Genomic DNA, 23,413 nt, shown 5'->3' on the forward strand with positions numbered 1-23,413 from the left:
AACTTATCTAGTGTCAATCAAAATAATTTTCAATAGCTTAAGGAGTTTTGATTCAGTAACTTTTTTTTATATTATATATCCTGATCATGATAAGTCAGAAACAGTTAGACAGAACAAGATTATCAAATAGCTAAAAAGGAAAGCAAAGCATATTAAAAATTAAAAGTGAAAAATAAATAAATTAATGATTACAAAGCAATAAGTAGATAGACATGTACAACTCGAGTCAGCCTAGGTGTGAATCGGACTGAATTCTCGGAAATTCTCAACTTTTCTTAATCATTTAAACGATTGTTCCACACCCGGGATGTCTCAAAGGAGAATGATTTCTGGCTATTCCTAACTGTCCTTCCCTTTCTTGTCTGAAATTATGAAATGAGGACTGATTCATAGTCACAAGACTCTGTGTATAGTCAGGAGAAATCTTGTTCACAATCTTAAACACTTCTCATCCAATGTCCTAAATATTAAAAAAAAATCCTGAAAGATTTAAGATGTAGTAAAACGAAGGCATGGTTATGGTATATAAATCTCAATGAAGCGTTCCTAAATGCATTTTCTTAACGTTTTTCATACAGCTTTTTTATATATACTCATCCATGATCTTGACCTTAAACATTTTAGAAAATTAACTAAGAAAATATCTAACAACCTGGCCATATACTTTCTTATATATAATTTTGAAACTGTCATAACATCATGAATCTTTCAAATAGTTCTCAACTATCTAATATGTTCCAATGTGACCTTGACCCCATGACCTTGAAACGTTCACAGAATCATTTCCACCCCGATTAATTTTCCTTAAAATATCAATGCCATCATAATGTCAACTTTCACAACATCCTCTATAAATAATAAAATTTTACGAAGCATATGGAAAAAAAACCATTGCCTGTGACCACGGGCGTTCACCTTGACCTTGAAACTTTGAGAAACACTTTCATTATTAACAATTTTACAATATAAACCGTCACAAAATCATTGATTTTTGTGGGTTTAATATTCGTTTATTTCTTGAGAACTCTTGATCCTCAAATTCAAATGTCCAAAAATGACATAGTGTAATAAAAATACAAGTTCATTTTCCCGCGAAAAAGTATGTTGGAGAAAACCATGAAATCTTCACCTTCTGAAAATAATTGATTTTACAGCTCTATTAATAAGATCCAAGTGGGATCTTTGCACCCAGCACCGAATGAGCTGTTAAGACTGTCTTTTTTTCTACCTTTCTCTTCTTCATTTAAATCATTTGAATGCAAGCTAAACCTACAAAACTACCAAAAGCTATATGAGAAAATACTAACAAACTTCAACGAATACTATAGGAACTTATAATCGATGAAAACAATGTCACTCAACAAATGAATTCTACTCATTGGTAGCCATAGGAACCTATTTATGAATTTCAAAAAATATCCATTAGTAACTTTCTTCTGAAAAATAGCAGTAACAAACTTAAACCGTCCAAATCTAAATTGACTGCCTCTAAGCAATTCATCAAGGGGAATCGATCCTTCAAATGAAAAAAATTGAGGAAGATTGATTTAGTACTTTCTGAGAAATAACAGTAAAGTTTAAGAAGCTTCATAATCAAAATTCAAAATGACTGTCTGTCTGTCTGCCATTTTGTTTTCTTATCAATCAGATTTAACATGCACAACCAGGGATCAATGGAAATGCACAAATAAAATCTGAGAAAGTTCCATTCAATACTTTCTGAGGAATAGCGGTAATAGCATAACTATTTTCAACTATCAAACTTCAAAATGGCCGCCTTTCTGCCATTTTGTTTTCTGACCAGTCTCAAAATTAATATGCACAACCAGGGACTGTGGGAAAGACCCAGTCAGCTCTTCTTCAGATATAGTGGTAACAAACTTCCAACTATCAAAATTCAAAATGACCACTTTCTGATCAGTCTCAAAATGTATTATACATATAGGGGCCAAGGGGATCCCACAAATGAAATTTTGGAATTAACTTTCTGAGAAATAACGGTAGCACACTTCAACTATGAAAATTCAAAAAGAAGTCTTGTCAGGGATAAAGTGATATTAAGTTTGTTTTAATGAATGACCCAAGTTATTTTCAAGGTCTTAGGGATCAAATGAACATAAAATTTTAAGCATCTGATGCTCTAGATCCTGTTGCATACTGGAATGAAGGCTATGAAGTTTGTTAAAATAAATGACCTTGACCTACATTCAAAGTCACAGCTAGGGGTTAAATGTGCTTTAATATTTAAAAAAAATTCTTCTCAATAACCAAGCAGCCAAGAGATCCGATACTTGGTCTGTAGCATGCTGGGATGAATTAGCAGCTGACCTATTTCAAGGTCATACCTGTTTCAAATGTGTTAAACTAATTACGCGACTACATTTAAATAACTATAAGAGTCCCATAGACTGGATATTGAGCAACAAAGTTCCATTGAAGGTCAAAGGGATCTTTAAATGACAACTTCTCAATAACTAATAGATCCTCAGATCCAATATTGGGGCAGTAGTATTTGGGGTGAATGGCTAAAGTTTAAGTTTATCTAAATCAATAAACCTAGTTTACTCTTATATTTAAAGAGGCCCAATGGGCCTGTATTACTCATCTTTTATTATCTACTTTAATGATTAAAGGTCTTTCAGTTAATCAAAAGATCTTTTAGTAAAGTCGACTCCTGTAACACTGGGTTAAGGGAATTTCTTATAACAAACTCGACTGGAATTCACCTTAGGAAGCGATTGGTTCAGCACCATGAATCAAGATCATTTTGTAAACCAGAGGATTCAAAATTTGTTTAACTGTTCTGTTATGCTACTCCTGTAGGGAGATTTTCTCTATAAGCTCATTTAGTTGAGTTTCAGCTGTTAGTAAATGTTGTTAAAGGATGAAAAGGTGTGTCAGGGTGCGAGGTTGGTTTAATGAGCTCATTCTACAGTCACTCGACTCACTTGGTAACATTGTGTATAACTTATATGCTGCTCTATCACCGATGTGTGTATGAATCTAGTCTGATAAAATGAAATCCATCAACTGTACATCACTCCAAAACAAATCATAACAGAAACAGATATTTCCTAAACAATCTTTTAATGCATTAAAGATAATTAAAACTTGTATGGAAAGTGAGCCAAAGAAGTTAAACAAAGGCATCTTTATTCCCCTCAGTAAAATTCACTTTTAGATAAAAACTGTATTACTTTTGAATGATTATTACCCTGGGATAGGTAATGTACAAAGAGTTATATTCTCAATCATCATCTTCTGTTTCTTTCTTTCTTAAATTTCTCTGACTTTTGTTTTTCTTTGATTTAAAAGTCACACTTGGTTTGATAATTAATGATTCATCCTCTAAGTCATCGTCACCATCAAAATTATCACAGTTCTTATCCGATTTAATTTTTGTTGAAACAGAGTCCTGTTTATTACCTCCCTTTTTGGTAGGTCTTTTAAAAACAATAGCGCCCTGTGAACATGCTCCGCCTTCAACATCAGCCTTCACCTCCTCCTCTTTCCCATCAGCAGCCTCCCTCAGCTTCCTCCTCTCCTCGAGGAAGGCGAAGGCTGCCTGTGTGTTCGCAGCTTGACTCATATCCTCATTCGAAACATCCTCTAAGGTGTACTTCTTCCACTTGTTGGGGTTTAGTTTAAAATCAGGAACTTTGTTTTTTCTTTGGTTCGGGAATCTTTGTGGAGGAAGTTTAAAGTCTGAATCTGTCTTACTTGACTTATTATCTGACTCAGGGTTGTCTCCCCTCTTTTTATATGGAGGAACATACAGTTCAGAAGATGGCCTCTTGAGCCCTTTTCTTTCATCCTCATGTGACTTTTGAAGCCTACTTGTTGAATTTCTAGGACTAGGAAGATTGTCTGGTTTCTTAAATTTTCGAGATATTGTCTCAGTATCTTCAACAGTTGGGTCAGCTTTTAAAAGGTGTTGACTTCCTTCCTCGCTGATAGATTTGTCGTGAGCGACATGTTTGTCCTCCAAGGTTTGTAGACAGCTAAACACATCCTTACATCTGTTGGAGAAACCATCATTACCAGACAGAATTGTGAAATCGGAACTACCCACTGGTCTCCCCTGTTCTTGCATTTTCTTTTTATTCTGAAATGAAATAAGAATTACATCAGGAGGTAAGTTAGAAACACGATCAATGTGTATAACCATTGTAATACTAACCGCTTCCTAATGACTCGCCTGGGAAAAATTTCTCTCAAGCACATTTAGTAAACTGTTAGTCATGTAAAATAGCTATTGGGCATGAAAATACCTCTGTTGCAATTAATACATTGAATATGAGTAGGCCAATGAAGAATGTTTGCCCTGTTTCGATGGTCTCCACTTTACATTATACATTTCCTAGTAATACTTTGGTCATAAATAAATTGACATCTACTCACTTGTCTTAGTTTTATTATGACTTTCAATTGGATTAAATTTAGTGTGAGCATGTCTTCAAACTTGCACTGTGCGATAAGAATATTGTTTGACCAAACTAGGCATCTTATATAACCGTCCATTTATTATGTCTCCCCTTCAAAATCAAATCAGCAGTCGCATTCACGAGTCTGAATCACAGGTCAAAAGTTTACTGTGATCAATGCTAAAGTTTCTGTGTTATCTAAATGCAATTAGGCCTAATTCTACAAATTAGGCGTTTTCTACTGGATTAACAGAATCAGAGCCGTGGATGATGGGACTTTTGATTTGAGGATCACAGCCGTAGATGATGGATTGATGGGATTTTTGACTCGAGGATCACTGCCGTGGACGATGGGGACTATATTGACTTGAGGATTACAGCCGTGGATGATGGGACTTTTGACTTGAGGATCAGAGCTGTGGATGATGGATTGATGGGACTTTTGACTTGAGGATCACTGCTGTGGACGATGGGACTATGGTAGCACACCACAGTAAGTCAGCCTGGCCATGGGCAATTTTTTTGTTAAGCAAATAACTCCTGTATTATGATATGCATAAAAAATGAAAAAATAAATGTACACTATAATTGGTATATTCAGTATGAAGTAGTACATACAGGCTTCACATTTATTAAAACAAAAATCAATAAATTGGTTCCGGATTTTAAATATCCGGATTTTCCGAACGTGTGTTTACACAGGAAATTTAGTTTTGCCTACAGCGCAAAATGGAAGCCCACAGAAAAGGTAAGATAGCGGAAAAACTTAATTTACAACATATGTCCAAACAAGATTAATTCTGTCTTTGGGATAGAGATATCTAATTTTAAATAGGTTTCAGAAAAAAAATTGTGTAGAGAATTGTGCCATTTTGGGTCAAATATCATAATATTTAGCAATTTTTGAGAATTTGTTAAGCTGTTACCATGGTATTCACAGCTCTAAAAATCACAGAAAATATCAGTTTACTTATCCTTCAGAGCTCTATTAAAATTGCAAATGTTGTACAGATTTCAAATATATATACTTTATTAGAGGTTATATGTAAGGTTAACTGGCAATGTTTACATATCTAAAACATGTGCCATATTTTTCAGAATTTGGCATTTTTACTGTACACTGCTACCTTATAAGGGCTGAAAAATGTTATTTTTTGGAAATTGTGCTTAATTATGCTTGATTAAGCTTCATTTTAATTCATTATTGCTCACAAATGCATAAAAACAATCTAAAACTTGTTTATTATCTGGCTTGTCATATTAGAGGAATCAAGGGAGGTAACTCGCATATCTACCCATTTTAAGGGTGGGTTAATTAAGCATAATGTTAATGAGTCAGTGTAAATTGAAAAGATATTCTATGTTTTATAACAAACCCAATATAACTTATTGGGTATCTAACAAACCATATAGACTGAATTCTGGTTTGTTTTACCTGATTTATTACCCCGTATCCATGGAAACTGTTACAGTAAGTGTTATTTTTTGAAATATTTGGTGAAACCATTATTTTCAGTTTATTTATACAATGGTAAGCATGTAATTTCAATTGATTGAGTGTACGGTTGACACAATATTGTCAATTATTGTCATTTCCTTCGGTAAAGCAGAAAAAATAGCATTTTCCGCATAAAATGGGATCAGCGGACACTTTCATATGATCATTGGTACATATCTGAATAACCGGGGTGGAAACAGATGATTGTGATGTCATAGGCATGACATTTTGAAATCTTGGATGTCATGTCATGATTTATCAGTTAGAATATTGCATGCGTTGCTAAGCTGAGGTTTGGAAAGGAATTTGGTTATTTATTATGACACCATTGAGTATTTATGACGTCATAGATACCATCCGATGACGTCATAGTTACTGATGACGTCATGACAACTATGACGTCATATTACAAGGCTAAATTTGATAGTTGTATAGTATTTTTTGCTTGATTACATGCACAGTGACTCAAAGTACCACATTCAACTCAAAACACAACTTTATTCAAGAGATATACAGAATTATGGGAGTTTTCATCTTTAAAATTACCTCCCCTTATTACTGGATTGGGAGAAAAAGTTGTCAAAATACACCTCTCAGGGAAATCAGCAATACTCGGTGACTATTAAAGATACACAGTAACCGGATATGTCATTTTGTTCGTCGGAACATGCTGTAGACATTCATAGGGTTTTTAGTAAAATTAGAATTTGAAAAAGTGATGTATAAGGTAGCACACCACAGTAAGTCAGCCTGGCCATGGGCAATTTTTTTGTTAAGCAAATAACTCCTGTATTATGATATGCATAAAAAATGAAAAAATAAATGTACACTATAATTGGTATATTCAGTATGAAGTAGTACATACAGGCTTCACATTTATTAAAACAAAAATCAATAAATTGGTTCCGGATTTTAAATATCCGGATTTTCCGAACGTGTGTTTACACAGGAAATTTAGTTTTGCCTACAGCGCAAAATGGAAGCCCACAGAAAAGGTAAGATAGCGGAAAAACTTAATTTACAACATATGTCCAAACAAGATTAATTCTGTCTTTGGGATAGAGATATCTAATTTTAAATAGGTTTCAGAAAAAAAATTGTGTAGAGAATTGTGCCATTTTGGGTCAAATATCATAATATTTAGCAATTTTTGAGAATTTGTTAAGTTGTTACCATGGTATTCACAGCTCTAAAAATCACAGAAAATATCAGTTTACTTATCCTTCAGAGCTCTATTAAAATTGCAAATGTTGTACAGATTTCAAATATATATACTTTATTAGAGGTTATATGTAAGGTTAACTGGCAATGTTTACATATCTAAAACATGTGCCATATTTTTCAGAATTTGGCATTTTTACTGTACACTGCTACCTATTGACTTGAGGATCAGAGCCCTAGATAATGGGACTATTGACTTGAGTATCAGAGCTGTGGATGATGGGACTTTTGACTTGAGTATATCAGAGCCTTGGATGATGGGACTTTTGACTTGAGGATCACTGCTGTGGACGATGGGACTATTGACTTGAGTATCAGAGCCTTGGATGATGGGACTTTTGACTTGAGTATATCAGAGCCTTGGATGATGGGACTTTTGACTTGAGGATCACTGCTGTGGACGATGGGACTATTGACTTGAGTATATCAGAGCCTTGGATGATGGGACTATTGACTTGAGTATATCAGAGCCTTGGATGATGGGACTTTTGACTTGATGCACAGGGGCATGTCTGGTTTTATATTAAAAACATAGCCAGAAATACCTATATTGATATAAAACTAGACATGCCCCTGTGATGTGTGCAGACAGTAAAAAGGCACGTATGTATTGGTATCAAACTGGCCATATAAAGATATTTTGAAACTGCAAATGATTTTAATAATCATTAAAATGGTATTAAAACGGTACAGAACAGCCAAGAATTTTGCAATTTGTGCTAAAGATCCCTTTACACACGTCATGAAATAGTATCCGTCAAAACTGGTGACGCGATTTGTATGGCTGCATATATCTAGATAACACAATTTTTACGTGTTTCACGGTAAAAAAAAGTTACCACATCACGACTTATATACTTTGAATAATCTAAACCACACACTGGCCAGGAAAAAGGTTACTTACAAGTTACAACTAACTTAGACTGTCAGGGCCATATCCGACCATCTCCCTCGCTCTGTTAGGACTGTCTATGTCACTTAGAGTTATTTCCCTTCGACTAAGTCGTGGATTCTTGACAGGATCAATAGGAAACGATAAATTAAGAAATACCATTTGTTTATTGATATTAATAAATTCATTATTGATATATACAAATCATTTTTAATATCAATGAAGAAATAGTATCTTCTATTGATTATTCATTTCTTAATACAATTATTTTACATTTATCGAAAAATCATTAGATCTAGTTAATTTTGACATTTCAACGATAAACCTATCAACAGAGATATATGTCTCTGCTATCAATAACAATATTTTTTCCACACAGAGGTCACTTGTCACACGGTAGCTCTGTACCTTCATACTTTTTTTTAATAAATGAAATTTTGTTGAATCTTGCGTTTAAGATTGACCAGTAAACAAATAAACAAAAAATAGTTTCATCCGACTTAAATAAGTTTTAATTGAGCTTTCCTCGAATGGGTACCGGAATCCCTCTCGTTATTTTCTTTGATAATTTTATAAGGCGTTCATTAAATTAATTCGAAGCATTTATCACACTTGTAAACATTATGTAGCGGGATATTAAAAGTTGTTGTAACGCGGCCTCGAGTTAAAATCGTAGGTAGGCCTATACTTGACGGAAAACTTCACTTATAACCTGTATACACGTGTACCAGTTACTTTGATAAGTTAAAATCAAGCGACTAGCTCGAGTGTCGAAAACGTGGATTTCGTAATCATTCCGTTAGGAAACATTATGTGATCGACTATGACAGAGTTTATTTCAGACGATGACACTGAATCACGCCATAGGGTAATCATGTAAGGGCGCCATAGCAAAATGTAAACTTTATATTCACAAAAATAATGTTTTCAAAGGTATAGCCATTTAATTATTTCAGGTGAACTGTCATTAAATAGGCGTAATTTGTAAGAAGATCGACCTTATTTGCGCAGTCATCTGAAAACACTTTACACTACAGTAAAGTACAGCACACACGTGTGTTTCTCACGCCATAACAAAATGTAAGTATTATAATAAGTGTATTCCTGTAGTGCGTGTATTATACATGTTATTGCAAAGTCTTTCTAAAAATAGTTCATTTTGTTAACAAAACGATCATAATGTGTGTCGCGATTTGAAGACAATTTCAATGGAAGTAATTATAACTCTTTCATTTACATAATAATATTGCGGAAACATTAGAAATGAAAGCAGACAAAGAAAACTTCAAATATGTATATAAATATGTATATAAATATGCTATCTTGTTATAATGTTTGTGTAAAATTGTATTGGGAAAGGGCTTGATATAAGTTGTATAAACTGTGCTCAATCCATTTGTATAATTAAGTAACAAATAAAAATATGTTTAAATAAAAAAACATTGGCTACACCCAGTCTATCGAATAGTGACTGCATTGGATACAATGATCAGGGCGGGAGTCTCACCGAGCTCGCCAGTACTTAGGTACATATAAGGAAATGATGAGACCCTTTCTTCAGACACGTCATATTTTCTTCGCTAAGTAGATATAGTGACAGCTGATCTTCCCGTAGTCCTTCGTTACGAATGATTGGTAGGGACTTATCCGTTACGTCATGGGAACAGTATTTTGATAGCGAGATCCCAGATGCAATCTGTACACATATTAAATATAATTCGATACAGTACAATTAAAGCAGGAAACTCAAACCTGTTACTTTCGTATATATATCTATAATTGGTCACGTAGTAATAACGATAGTTCAAACAAATAAATGTCGAATTTTCGAGGCGTACATTTCAAACAATCACTTTCAGACATAGAGCATGAAACAGTTCAGTTTGGAGGATTCACAAAAAAAGAATGATCCCTTTCAGTCGATAGGCTAATTGAATAAGTGTTTATATAATAATCCGAATTTTTATGTTAATGACAGTAACGAATAAAACTAACTGTCCTGAGTACATGTTGAGAAATTAGATGATCTGATCGCACATGACAAAAATTAGATGATCTGGCCACACATGACAAAATTAGATGATCTGGCCACACATGACAAAATTAGATGATCTGGCCACACATGACAAAATAAGATGATCTGGCCACACATGACAAAATTAGATGATCTGGCCACACATGACAAAATTAGATGATCTGGCCACACATGACAAAATTAGATGATCTGGCCACACATGACAAAATAAGATGATCTGGCCACACATGACAAAATTAGATGATCTGGCCACACATGACAAAATTAGATGATCTGGCCACACATGACAAAATTAGATGATCTGGCCACACATGACAAAATTAGATGATCTGGCCACACATGACAAAATTAGATGATCTGGTCACACATGACAAAATCAGATGATCTGGCCAAACTTCAAACTTAATTTCATTTCTCTTCACAAATTAGATTTAACCAGAAAAACATATTTATAATTATGTACAAACAAAGCACATGGAACTTTTGAAGCCTACTTGTTGAATTTCTAGGACTAGGAAGATTGTCTGGTTTCTTAAATTTTCGAGATATTGTCTCAGTATCTTCAACAGTTGGGTCAGCTTTTAAAAGGTGTTGACTTCCTTCCTCGCTGATAGATTTGTCGTGAGCGACATGTTTGTCCTCCAAGGTTTGTAGACAGCTAAACACATCCTTACATCTGTTGGAGAAACCATCATTACCAGACAGAATTGTGAAATCGGAACTACCCACTGGTCTCCCCTGTTCTTGCATTTTCTCTTTATTCTGAAATGAAATAAGAATTACATCAGGAGGTAAGTTAGAAACACGATCAATGTGTATAACCATTGTAATACTAACCGCTTCCTAATGACTCGCCTGGGAAAAATTTCTCTCAAGCACATTTAGTAAACTGTTAGTCATGTAAAATAGCTATTGGGCATGAAAATACCTCTGTTGCAATTAATACATTGAATATGAGTAGGCCAATGAAGAATGTTTGCCCTGTTTCGATGGTCTCCACTTTACATTATACATTTCCTAGTAATGCTTTGATCAGAAATAAATTGACATCTACTCACTTGTTTTAGTTTTATTATGACTTTCAATTGGATTAAATTTAGTGTGAGCATGTCTTCAAACTTATACTGTGCGATAGAATATTGTTTGACCAATCTAGGCATCTTATATCACCGTCCATTTATTATGTTTCCCCTTCAAAATCAAACCAGCAGTCACACTCACGAGTCAGAATCACAGGTCAAAAGTTCACTGTGATCAGTGCTAAAGTTTCTGTGTTATCTAAATGCAATTAGGCCTAATTCTACAAATTAGGCGTTTTCTACTGGATTAACAGAATCAGAGCCGTGGATGATGGGACTTTTGACTTGAGGATCACAGCCGTGGATGATGGACTGATGGGATTTTTGACTTGAGGATCACAGCCGTGGATGATGGGACTTTTGACTTGAGGATCAGAGCTGTGGATGATGGACTGATGGGATTTTTGACTTGAGGATCACTGCCGGTTTGGAGGATTCACAAAAAAAGAATGATCCCTTCGGTCGATAGGCTAATTGAATAAGTGTTTATATAATAATCCGAATTTTTATGTTAATGACAGTAACGAATAAAACTAACTGTCCTGAGTACATGTTGAGAAATTAGATGATCTGGCCACACATGACAAAATTAGATGATCTGACCACACATGACAAAATTAGATGATGACCACACATGACAAAAATTAGATGATCTGGCCACACGACATAATTAGATGATCTGGCCACACATGACAAAATTAGATGATCTGGTCACACATGACAAAATCAGATGATCTGGTCACACGTGACGAAATCAGATGATCTGGCCACACGTGACGAAATCAGATGATCTGGCCAAACTTCAAACTTCATTTCATTTCTCTTCACAAATTAGATTTAACCAGAAAAACATATTTATAATTATGTACAAACAAAGCACATGGAACTTTTTTAAACATAATTTTTATAAATCTACATACATTTCTTAACTAGTTGACATTTTTGTACACACACACATGACTAAATTACATGATCTGACCACACGTGACAAAATTATATGATCTGACCACACGTGACAAAATTACATGATGATCTGACCACACGTGACAAAATTACATGATGATCTGACCACACATGTTTATTGTACATTGCATGTCGATTCATGTCCCAAAGGCCTACTATATTGTTATTTATTAAACATCTAAGGTAAATATTTGAAATCCCTGTCGTAGTTTTTTGTGATGAATATCATATATACATATCATATGTAACATAGAAACACAAATGATGACAACTTTATGACTCGTGCCCTAATCGGACTTCGAACTCGCTATCTCCGTCACCCAATCACCAAGCCAGAAATACCCGCACTTTATACCGCTGCACCACATGCACGTCCTTAAAAAACGTTTCTATGACCGGCCCGATACGTTGACATGATCATACCTGGGTCGCAATGTATATCTTATAAATATCCATTATATAAATATATATACTGTATATATTATAAATTATTCATAGATTTACACATATATTCGAGGCCCTGTCAGAGCAGGAGCCTTAAAATTGTCTTTCTTCGTCATTTGTGTTACTATTTTATATATCTAATTATTAGCACAATGTATCATACGCTGTACATGTATATGCACAATGTGTTGTTGATCCTTAGGTAAACATTTGGATTTCCTGTCGTATTTATACTGTCTTGAACTATGTTATATGTGTACAATTCGCATCGATATATAGTATACATTGCGATCCAGGTATTCGAATCATATAGGTGTCTGATTAGACTTTTTTTTTTTTTTAATTTGTCACCATGATCATGTCAGCGTATTGGGCCGTCCATAACTGCGCCATTGAAACGTTCTGGTGCCGTAGGTCGTGAGGTGGAGGCCCGGTCAGAGCACGAGTCATACAATTTATTTCCTCGTCAGTCGTATCACTGTGTTATATATTTATTACTTATTGGGAAATTGAATATAACTTGGAATAGAGAATACTGTTTTATATATTTCTGATAATTGGTACGATATTGCTCCACTATGTAATAACCAAACAGATTGTCTGTATGTATACATGTACTATAGACGACCCTTTACAGTCACGACATTACTCTTCCTGGACCACGAATTTCTTCCAAGTGGTCAGCTACTTCCTGTTTCGTATTTGTTTGCGAAAACTAAAATGTCACCCTATCTTATAACCTGTACCCTACCTTCATGAAAATGGGTTATTATTTGTAAAACATTTTTTTTCCGTGTTTCACAGAACGGGAAAACCTCTAGGTTAAAGGAAACGCGCCATCCCAGAATATGCTATCGTATTATAATATTATCTTACACTTGCTGTTACAAGAATGTCAAGCTTAAAAAGAGAAAGAGAAAGCATATGTTGATGATATATGATATTGATGCACTTACGGCATATTGTTAAATAAGGCTATATAGTTTCAAGTTGATATGTTTTACTTAATGTTGATTTTCTAATTGGATGTTCGTTACCGCATTGTGTGAAGATCTATAAAATTATGTCAAATAATTGATCAGCTTATTGTAATTTCCAGACAAAGTCTATTTCTTAATCAATTAAGCAGTATATGATAAAAATGAACTTCCTTCAGTGTTTTCTTTAATGTCATAATAATGTAAATATCACACAGCAAACGTGATCAAATAAACTGCATAGAAATAAAACGTTTTGTTGTTTAACTTCCCTATTTGTTATATTTACAGTACGTATTGAGCTGGTACTTCCATTTGATTTGATCTCTTCTTATCGGTGGCGTAAATGTACCAGGAACACATCGTCGGTAAATATCTGTACCTTCCGTGTACCTAACCGGTCGGTGAAATCGCTTTCAGAATCTATGATCTTAACTCCCTCACCTTGACACCAGCCTTGCTATGCAATTCAATTCAAATCAACATTTGCATAATTCTCATTACATTAGTAATTCGAAAGCAATACATATACAAGTATACAGTACATTTTACTACATAACGGTTCAAGGGGCCGCGGTGGCCGAGTGGTTAAGGTGTCCCGACACTTTATCACTAGCCCTCCACCTCTGGGTTGCGAGTTCAAAACCTACATGTATGTGGGGCAGTTGCCAGTTACTGACCGTAGGCCGGTGGTTTTTCTCCGGGTACTCCGGCTTTCCTCCACCTCCAAAGCCTGGCACGTCCTTAAATGACCCTGGCTGTTAATAGGACGTTAAACAAAAACAAACCAAACCAAACATAACGGTTCAACAAAATAAGATTACATTATTGAATCATATACTCGATACAATATAAGATTAGAGTATTAAATTACATACTCGATACAATATAAGATTAGAGTATTAAATTACATACTCGATACAATATAAGATTAGAGTATTAAATTACATACTCGATACAATATAAGATTAGAGTATTAAATTACATACATGTACTCGATACAATATAAGATTAGAGTATTAAATTATATACTCGATACAATATAAGATTAGAGTATTGAATTACATACTCGATAAAATATAAGATTAGAGTATTGAATTACATACTCGATACAATATAAGATTAGAGTATTAAATTATATACTCGATACAAGCCAATACTTCTGTAGTTTCTAACTTAACAATATTTCAAAGAGGTGGTTTATGATGTCATTAAAGTGGTATGAACTTACGAGTGGGGGAGCATAATCATTGTTATATATAGGTAAATATGACCCCTCATAGAACAATACCAATATGACCCCTCATAGAACAATACCAACATGACGTAACATCATTATGTAAATATGAACCCTCATACAACAATACCAACATGACGTAACACCATTATGTAAATATGAACCCTCATACAACAATACCAACATGACGTAACACCATTATGTAAATATGACCCCTCATAGAACAATACCAATATGACCCCTCATAGAACAATACCAACATGACGTAACACCATTATGTAAATATGAACCCTCATACAACAATACCAACATGACGTAACACCATTATGTAAATATGACCCCTCATAGAACAATACCAACATGACGTAACACCATTATGTAAATATGACCCCCTCACAGAACAATACAAATGTGACGTAACATCATTATGTAAATATGACCCGTCATAGAACAATACCAACACGACGTAACATTATTATATGACCTCCCCCCCCCCCCCCCCCCCCCCCCCCCCCCCCCCCCCATAGAACAATACCAATATGACCTAACACTATTATGTAAATATGACCTTTCATAGAACAATACCAATATGACCCCTCATAGAACAATACCAACATGACGTAACACCATTATGTAAATATGACCCCCCCCCCCCCCCCCCCCCCCAATAGAACAATACCAATATGACCTTACACCATTATGTAAATATGACCTTTCATAGAAACAATACCAATGTGACGTAACACCATTATGTAAATATGACCCCTCATAGAAACAATACCAATGTGACGTAACACCATTATGTAAATATGACCCCTCATAGAAACAATACCAATGTGACGTAACACCATTATGTAAATATGATCACTCATAGAACAATACCAACATGACATCACATCATTATGTAAATATGTATAGTATAGTAGTATATACAGTTTAATTTAGTAGTACTTACAGTATAATTTAGTAGTATATACAGTATAATTTAGTAGTATATACAGTACATTACAGTAATATACAGTATAACTTAAAAATCTATTAGATGTATATATTCTTTAACTACGTAGTAAAGACAGTATAATTTAGTAGTACACGTGTATATACAGTATAATATTGTAGTACACGTGTATACACAGTATAATTGTGTAGTTCACGTGTATAGACAGTATAATTGTGTAGTTCACGTGTATAGACAGTATAATTTAGTAGTACAGTGTATATACAGTATAATTTAGTAGCACACGTGTATATACAGTATAATTGTGTAGTAGACGTGTATATACAGTATAATATTGTAGTACACGTGTATACACAGTATAATTGTGTAGTACACGTGTATAGATAGTATAATTTAGTAGTACACGTGTATATACAGTATAATATTGTAGTACACGTGTATACACAGTATAATTGTGTAGTACACGTGTATATACAGTATAATTTAGTAGTACACTTGTATATACAGTATAATTTAGTAGTACACGTGTATATACAATACAATTTTGTAGTACATGTGTATATATAGTACAATTTAATAGTACACGTGTGTATACAGTATAATTTAAAAGTACACGTGTATATACAGTATAATTTAGTAATACACGTGTATATACAGTATAATTTAGTAATACATGTGTATATACAGTATAATTTAATAGTACACGTGTATATAGAATATAATTTAGTAGTACACGTGTATATACAGTATAATTTAGTAGTACACATAATTTAGTAGTACACGTGTATATACAGTATAATTTAGTAATACACGTGTATATACAGTATAATTTAGTAGTACACATAATTTAGTAGTACACGTGTATATACAGTATAATTTAGTAATACACGTGTATATACAGTATAATTTAATAGTACACGTGTATATAGAATATAATTTAGTAGTACACGTGTATATACAGTATAATTTAGTAGTACACATAATTTAGTAGTACACGTGTATATACAGTATAATTTAGTAGTACACATAATTTAGTAGTACCCGTGTATATACAGTATAATTTAGTAGTACACATAATTTAGTAGTACACGTGTATATACAGTATAATTTAGTAATACACGTGTATATACAGTATAATTTAGTAATATACGTGTATACCCAGTATAATTTAGTAATACACGTGTATATACAGTATAATTTAGTAATACACGTGTGTATACAGTATAATTTAGTTATATGTATGGTGGCTGATTTTTGGCGATCTAGTTTTGTACCTCCTCAGACATTTTGTGAATTATGTCACATTTTTACACACGTTCAAAATCACAAGCTGAACAGCTGACTTATGTGCTAACAAAAATGCCAGTACAATGCAGACAGTATAGAAACACATGATTTGGCAGAACACTGACACTCCAGAAAGTACCAAGCTCATGACTTCCTACTATGTAATACCATTCATGTCAGAAACGAGATAGATTTAAAGTGTAAGTATTAAACGTGTTAAAAACATTAAGCATTAAACATAAAATCTAACGCGTTAGAATTTAATGCGTTAAATGTTCAATTCGAATTCAACGCGTTAAATGGTACTTGGAATTTAACGAGTTATTTTTTTTTTACTTAGCTAACATTTAACGTGATAAAAAGCTTCGTTCGTTTAACGCAATAAAAGTTGTAGCTTTTGTTTCAACCATTAAAATGACTAACATAACAGTCGAATCGAATTCGTTGTTTTGCATCGTATATTAATGTCTCCTATTTGATTCCATTCACTATTGTTGTCACTTGATACAGCATGCCAAAATAGTATGCCACAACTTATTGAAACCGCATGATTCATTTATACAGCATGCCAAATTAGTGTATGTCACAACTCATCGAAACCGCATGATTATGAAATAATTAATTTACCATATATATAGTATTGCGTAAATACGCCGAAATAAGGTCGATTGTCTCCCTTCTATCATAAGGTAAGAGATATAGAGGTTACACAACGAGTGGTTGTTGGATATGGAATTTATTTCACACGAGTAAGTTATTTTTTTATTGCAACTTTTAAAAAATAACTTACGAGTGTGAAATAAATTCCATATCCAACAATTTCGAGTCGTGTGACCTGTTTCTACCACAATAATATCGGCTTGAATCAAAGGGAAACGTGGCCAAGTATAATTTCGCGTATGCAAATAAAGTGTACCGGTGACGTCCGGGACCCGGTGATGTGACGTCATTAGATTATTGATGACGTCAATAACAATTGCAGCTTGGGTCAAAGTTCACCGTGTTAGCCAATCGAAATGCGTACAGAGTTTATACCACGTGTGGTATAAACAGATTGTTAACAACAGCTGTAATGATTAATTGATGGTCTGAGAGTTGAATAACACAGGGTATTGTGGTAGAAACACGTCTATCAAAGGTATTTTAGCTGTAGATATTACCAATGGTTACTACGAAAGCTTGTTGGTGCCACATTTCAGAGAGACAAAAAAGAAAGTTAATTCACTTGTACAAACGAGATATATTTGTTTCATATAACGACAGACTAACTGTCCGACTTAATATCAAGCAAATATGAATGCCCGACTCAAAGTCGAATCCGCCCGACTTTCGATCGAATCGTTGGTTATGTACTTTATTCGCTCTATATTGTATAATATGGAAAAAGACGAGAGTTTCAGAATGTTAACATGAAGAAGAAAGTGTAATCTCTCGGACGATACCCATTTCGTAGGCAGCGACCTTCATATCATCATCATATGTCCTGTGAACTAGTTGGCAGGAGATGCTTTGGTGACATTTTTTTCGTGATACTTACTACCGATTTAAAAACGAAATATAGTATTTTGGAAAATGTTTAACTTAATCAATCAGCTTTCTGGTATGGGTTTAGAATAAAGCTTTATGGTCACTTACAATATGTACTATTTGAAAATAAAAAACAAAAACCCTTCAAATATCTATATATTTATATATTTATCGGCCGAGGGGAATCGTTTTCACAACATAACGATATATATTAGTGTTGTCTATACCAAGTATAATTGTGTAACTGTTCCATGTCTATATGTGATCGTTTGTAATTTACCAATGTCTTGATAAAGGTTTCCTCGAAAATTCGAAAATTCACTTGTATTGTCTTTATTACTACTTGACAACTATATATATACATATAAATTAATCTGTTCTGAAATGTGTCGATGTAATAGGGTGATTAATGTCATGCTTTATATAATTTGTATGTATATATTTTATTGACTTGTGTTATTTATTTATTTGTGCCCATATTGTTCAGTGTGTGTGTAACAGAAGAGGTGTTTGTGTGTTATAGATTACAAGGAGTGATTCTTGCTGACTTACCTGTATGTCTATGTTTAAGTTACCTTACCTGTATAGTTATATTTTTATACATCACATGACGTACATGTGATAGGTTTCTATACTTTTTATTGGTCAAGATATTATAATAGCCTTTGGTCAGTTTGGCGGGAATCTCTTTGTAAGGAAGTTAGTTCTCTACAGTCTGCCAAACTGATCAGACCTATACATATATTGAGTCGGACATTTGTGACAAAGGACCGAAAGACAGAGAATTTATAGGTAAGTTATGGTTCTAGTGAATTATTACTGTTTCAATGTATTGTATCTAACTAGCTTATATTGTAGATTTGCTATGAACTTTATAAGTTTGGCATTTAAGTTAAATTATTATCTTTATTCAAAATCTCTATTTTGAATTGTAACTTTGTATATACAGAGTAGTATTTTTCAGTAATATATATATATAAGTGGTTATTTGATATCCCCGGTTACATGTGGAGCCCCCAGTGAGGAATATTCATCGACAGTACAAGCGTCACCGACTGTGTTTCCGACAGTGTGTTTCACGTGTGTATATTCAAGCGTCCATAGGACGGAGACTCAATTTATGTCATTCTTGCTGAGATGTGCTGCCCTGCTTGATCCAATCACTTTAGTGATTCAGACTTTCCAATATGGCGGCATATTGTGTGTTTTGAAATTCTATGGATAGTTATTTTGGAAATTTTGGCGTTTCCAGCTGAAGAACAAGGTAATTCGTAGTATTTGCTGACAATAAACATTAATCAGAAATTGCAGAAGCTGTGTTTACTTGAGACATTGTTTGCCAGTTCGTATTTATATTGACATTTGGTTCGAATAATATTGACATTTGTTTTCACGTCGTTTATAATAATTTGCATGTGATCCCAATTTGTTAATTTATTGATATGGGGCATGTAACGTTGAAGTTGATATAGAATTGTATTGAATATAGTTGTATTTTCTTGTAGATTTTGATTGATTGTGTTCATATTTATTTTTTGTTTGATTATATCACTGGTATTTCATATTTTTTTTATAAATTCACTTAGGAAAATTCTTAGAGTTAGAAGAAATTGGCTGTATTTTTTTTTGATACATTTCTGTTGTAATTCACGCTTGTATTTCTCCCTTCTGCGGTAGATAGCAAGACAGTGACTTAGACCTGACCGCGACTGATTGGTTTTTTGTGTGCTTTATTTTTTGTTGGAATTGGATTAGATTGTCTTATTGAATTTTCATAATAATTTTGTTTATTTTTGTTTATTTTTTTTGTTTCAATTCATATTTACTCCGAAATTTGGCAATTTTTTTTTTTTTTCATTTTTTCTCCCTTATTTAAAATTTTCAGATTAGTTTCTACTTTAGATTAAATTAGTTGTTATTCTTAGTTAGTTGTTACTCGCAACTAGTCATTATAATTAGGATTTAATCTTAGATTCTTTGAGTGGTTTTTGTGTGTGACTGTGTTGTCTGTGGGCTTTATTTTGTGTTTACAGTGTTTACTTAAATTTACTTTGATATAAACATTGTTGCTGTTGATACTGAATATACCAATCCTTTATACAGACAGGTAAGTATCAGATACTGTGCATGTCTACATAAGTAGAACTTGTCTTTTGCTTGATATTTTTTTTTCAGGATTGGACTTTCATTTATTTCAGTATTTTGATTTATTTCAGCATTTAAACTATATCTTCTTGCATCTTATTTGAATTTTGTTTTTCACAAATTTTGATTCTGTTTGAAAACCTTTGTTTTCAATTGTGACTTTTGATGTTCATTGTTTGGTTATTTGCACTGTGTATAACTATTCCATACATTATGTCGGACTTGGATGAGATGACAGAAGAGGAAGTGACTAAGTTGGTAGCACATTTTAAGACGATGAAGACCAAACCGAAGCTTGATTCCCTTGCAGATTTTCAGGCATGGATGAAAGATCGGGTTTTGAAAGATGTGGAAAGCAAGGAAGATAGCAAGGCAAGCGTGAAGCAGGAGATTCAGACGCAGTATACTACCTCTGCCATTCAGCATTTCCCCAAGATTTCACATTTCTCGGGTGACAAGGACAAGAAGGATGTTCCCTATGATGTGTGGAGGAAAGAAATTGAGTGTATAATTAGAGAAGGGCATCCTGAGCATGCAGTAGCACAGGCTGTCAGGAGTTCACTGAAGGGAGAAGCTCTTAGAGTAAGATCTATTCTGCCAGCATCCGTCACAACAGGAGAAGTTATTGCGAAGATGGATAGCATATATGGAACGGTGGTGAAGTGTGAAATGTATCTTGCAAAGTTTTTCAGTGCTCGACAGGAATCTGATGAAAGTGTGTCGTCATGGAGCTGCCGACTTGAGACGTTACTCTCCAAAGCTGTAGAAGGTGGACAAGTTGATGCCAGAAAGACTAATGATATGCTGTGCACTATGTTGTGGCAGGGTCTTCGGTCTCCATTGAAGGATGTGACTGCACATTTGCTGGATCGCAACAAGGTCTTTGATGAGCTTCGAATTGCCATACGTAGGTTCGAGGAAGATCAGAACCAGAGGAATACAGAGGACAAGACAACCAAGAAACAGGTAGCTAAGTCTATGGCAGCTGTTGACACCCCTTCAGCTGAGGAGGGAGGACTGAAGGAGATTAAGGGGATTGTACAACAGCTGGCTGCGGATGTCAAGGCACTTAAGGAGGGAAGTCGGGAAAAACAGAACAAGCCGAAGAAGAATAAGATGTTTCAGCAGAGGGATTTCCAACGACCTCAGAATCCTCAGCATCCCTACGACCAGTCTAGAGGGAATTATTTTCAGCCTCAGCAGGTATATCAGAATCAACCGAACTCTGGCTACAATCAACAGGAACCTACTGCTGCCATGGACAATGACCAGGATAGCAGAGAAGAGCCAGAATGCTATAGATGTCATCAGAGAGGGCACATTGCATTGGGATGTCGGGTTAGGTTGGATCATACCAGGAAAACTTTAAACTCCCAGTGGCCATCATCAAGGGGGGGACGATAGGCCATAATGGACGACGGAACCAGACCATCAGACAACCTCCAGATTTACTTGGACCACCTACCGAAGCCACCAATTTCATTGACAGATTCCAGACTAAGGCCCTTTTGGATTCAGGCTCTACCGTGTCTACAGTAAGCCGTAACTTCTACGACAAACATCTTAGTCACCTTGAGTTAAAATCTTTGGATACTGTCCTGAAGGTGGAGTGTGCTGATGGCCAGGATTTGCCATACCAAGGACTCATAGAAGTGCCTATCAGTCTGGAGGGAACAGGTCTCAGCGATGAAGATAACAGGATTGAGAATGGTATCTTCCTTGTGGTTCCGGATAGCCCCTATAACACCACAGTACCTGTACTTGTGGGAACCAACATTTTGACTGTGATGCTACAACGCGTAAGAGATGAATATGGACGGACATTCTTACAGAAAGCAAGACTCATAACACCTTTGTACTTGGCTTTCAGATGTATGACACTGCGGGACAAGGAGTTAGAGAAGCACAATCATCGTCTAGCTGTTGTTAGAAGTGCTGAAGATAAACCAGTAACCATACCTGCTAACTCTGAGGTAACCGTAGATGGGTTCACTAAGAAGAATTTAGCCTACCCCAGTGTTTGTGCTCTTCTTCAACCAACTCCAGGATCCTGTATACCAGACGACTTGGATATTACCCCATCTCTAGTTCCCTATCACTATGATAGTAAGGGAATTGTCAAGGTTCACATCACCAACCTATCTACATCAACTGTAACGATACAGCCTCGAGCTCTACTATGTGAGATGCAGCCCGTTACAGTTGAGGATATCACCAAGGAGACAGAGGTGAATTCTTCAGAGGATGTGCTGGAGAAAGTAGAGTTATGTACAGAGGGATTGTCAGAGGAGGAGATAGTTAAAGGGAGACAATTCTTGGAGCAACATCGCCATATCTTCTCTACTGGTGATACAGACTTAGGCCATACATCATTAGTAACTCACAGGATTGAGCTTACTAATGACATACCCTTTAAACAGAGATGTCGACGTATTCCACCGTCAATGTTTGACGAAGTGAGGACCCATTTACATCAGTTACTAGCTGCTGGAGTCATTCGTCGCTCACATTCCCCATGGTCATCGAATGTTGTACTTGTTCGGAAGAAAAATGGAAAGCTACGTCTTTGTGTGGATTACCGTCAGTTAAATGAGAGGACTGTCAAAGACGCTTATGCCTTACCACGCATTGATGAGACTTTGGATTCGCTTGCTGGTAACAAATTCTTTTCAGTTGTGGATATGAAGTCAGGATACCATCAGGTTGAACTTCATACAGAACATAAG

At 34.8% G+C, this 23,413-nt stretch overlaps 1 protein-coding gene across 1 annotated transcript; it reads right to left on the minus strand.

Annotated features, from left to right (window-relative positions):
* Positions 1–3,070: 3,070 nt before the first annotated feature.
* On the minus strand, positions 3,071–10,628 carry LOC117329007. The gene is made up of 2 exons (XM_033886683.1): positions 10,565–10,628; positions 3,071–4,105 (listed from the first exon to the last, which is right to left on the minus strand). The coding sequence occupies exon 2, from the start codon at positions 4,091–4,093 to the stop codon at positions 3,248–3,250; it is 846 nt and encodes a 281-aa protein (XP_033742574.1). The 5' UTR covers positions 4,094–4,105; positions 10,565–10,628; the 3' UTR covers positions 3,071–3,247.
* Between the last annotated feature and the right edge of the window lie 12,785 nt (positions 10,629–23,413).

This window comes from Pecten maximus, chromosome 6 (assembly GCF_902652985.1).
Source record: "Pecten maximus chromosome 6, xPecMax1.1, whole genome shotgun sequence".
Lineage (NCBI taxonomy): Eukaryota > Metazoa > Mollusca > Bivalvia > Pectinida > Pectinidae > Pecten > Pecten maximus.

What these genes read in the sequence shown, in the direction of transcription:
- LOC117329007 (XM_033886683.1), bottom strand. Translation starts at nt 4,093, where the DNA reads ATGCAAGAACAGGGGAGACCAGTGGGTAGTTCCGATTTCACAATTCTG.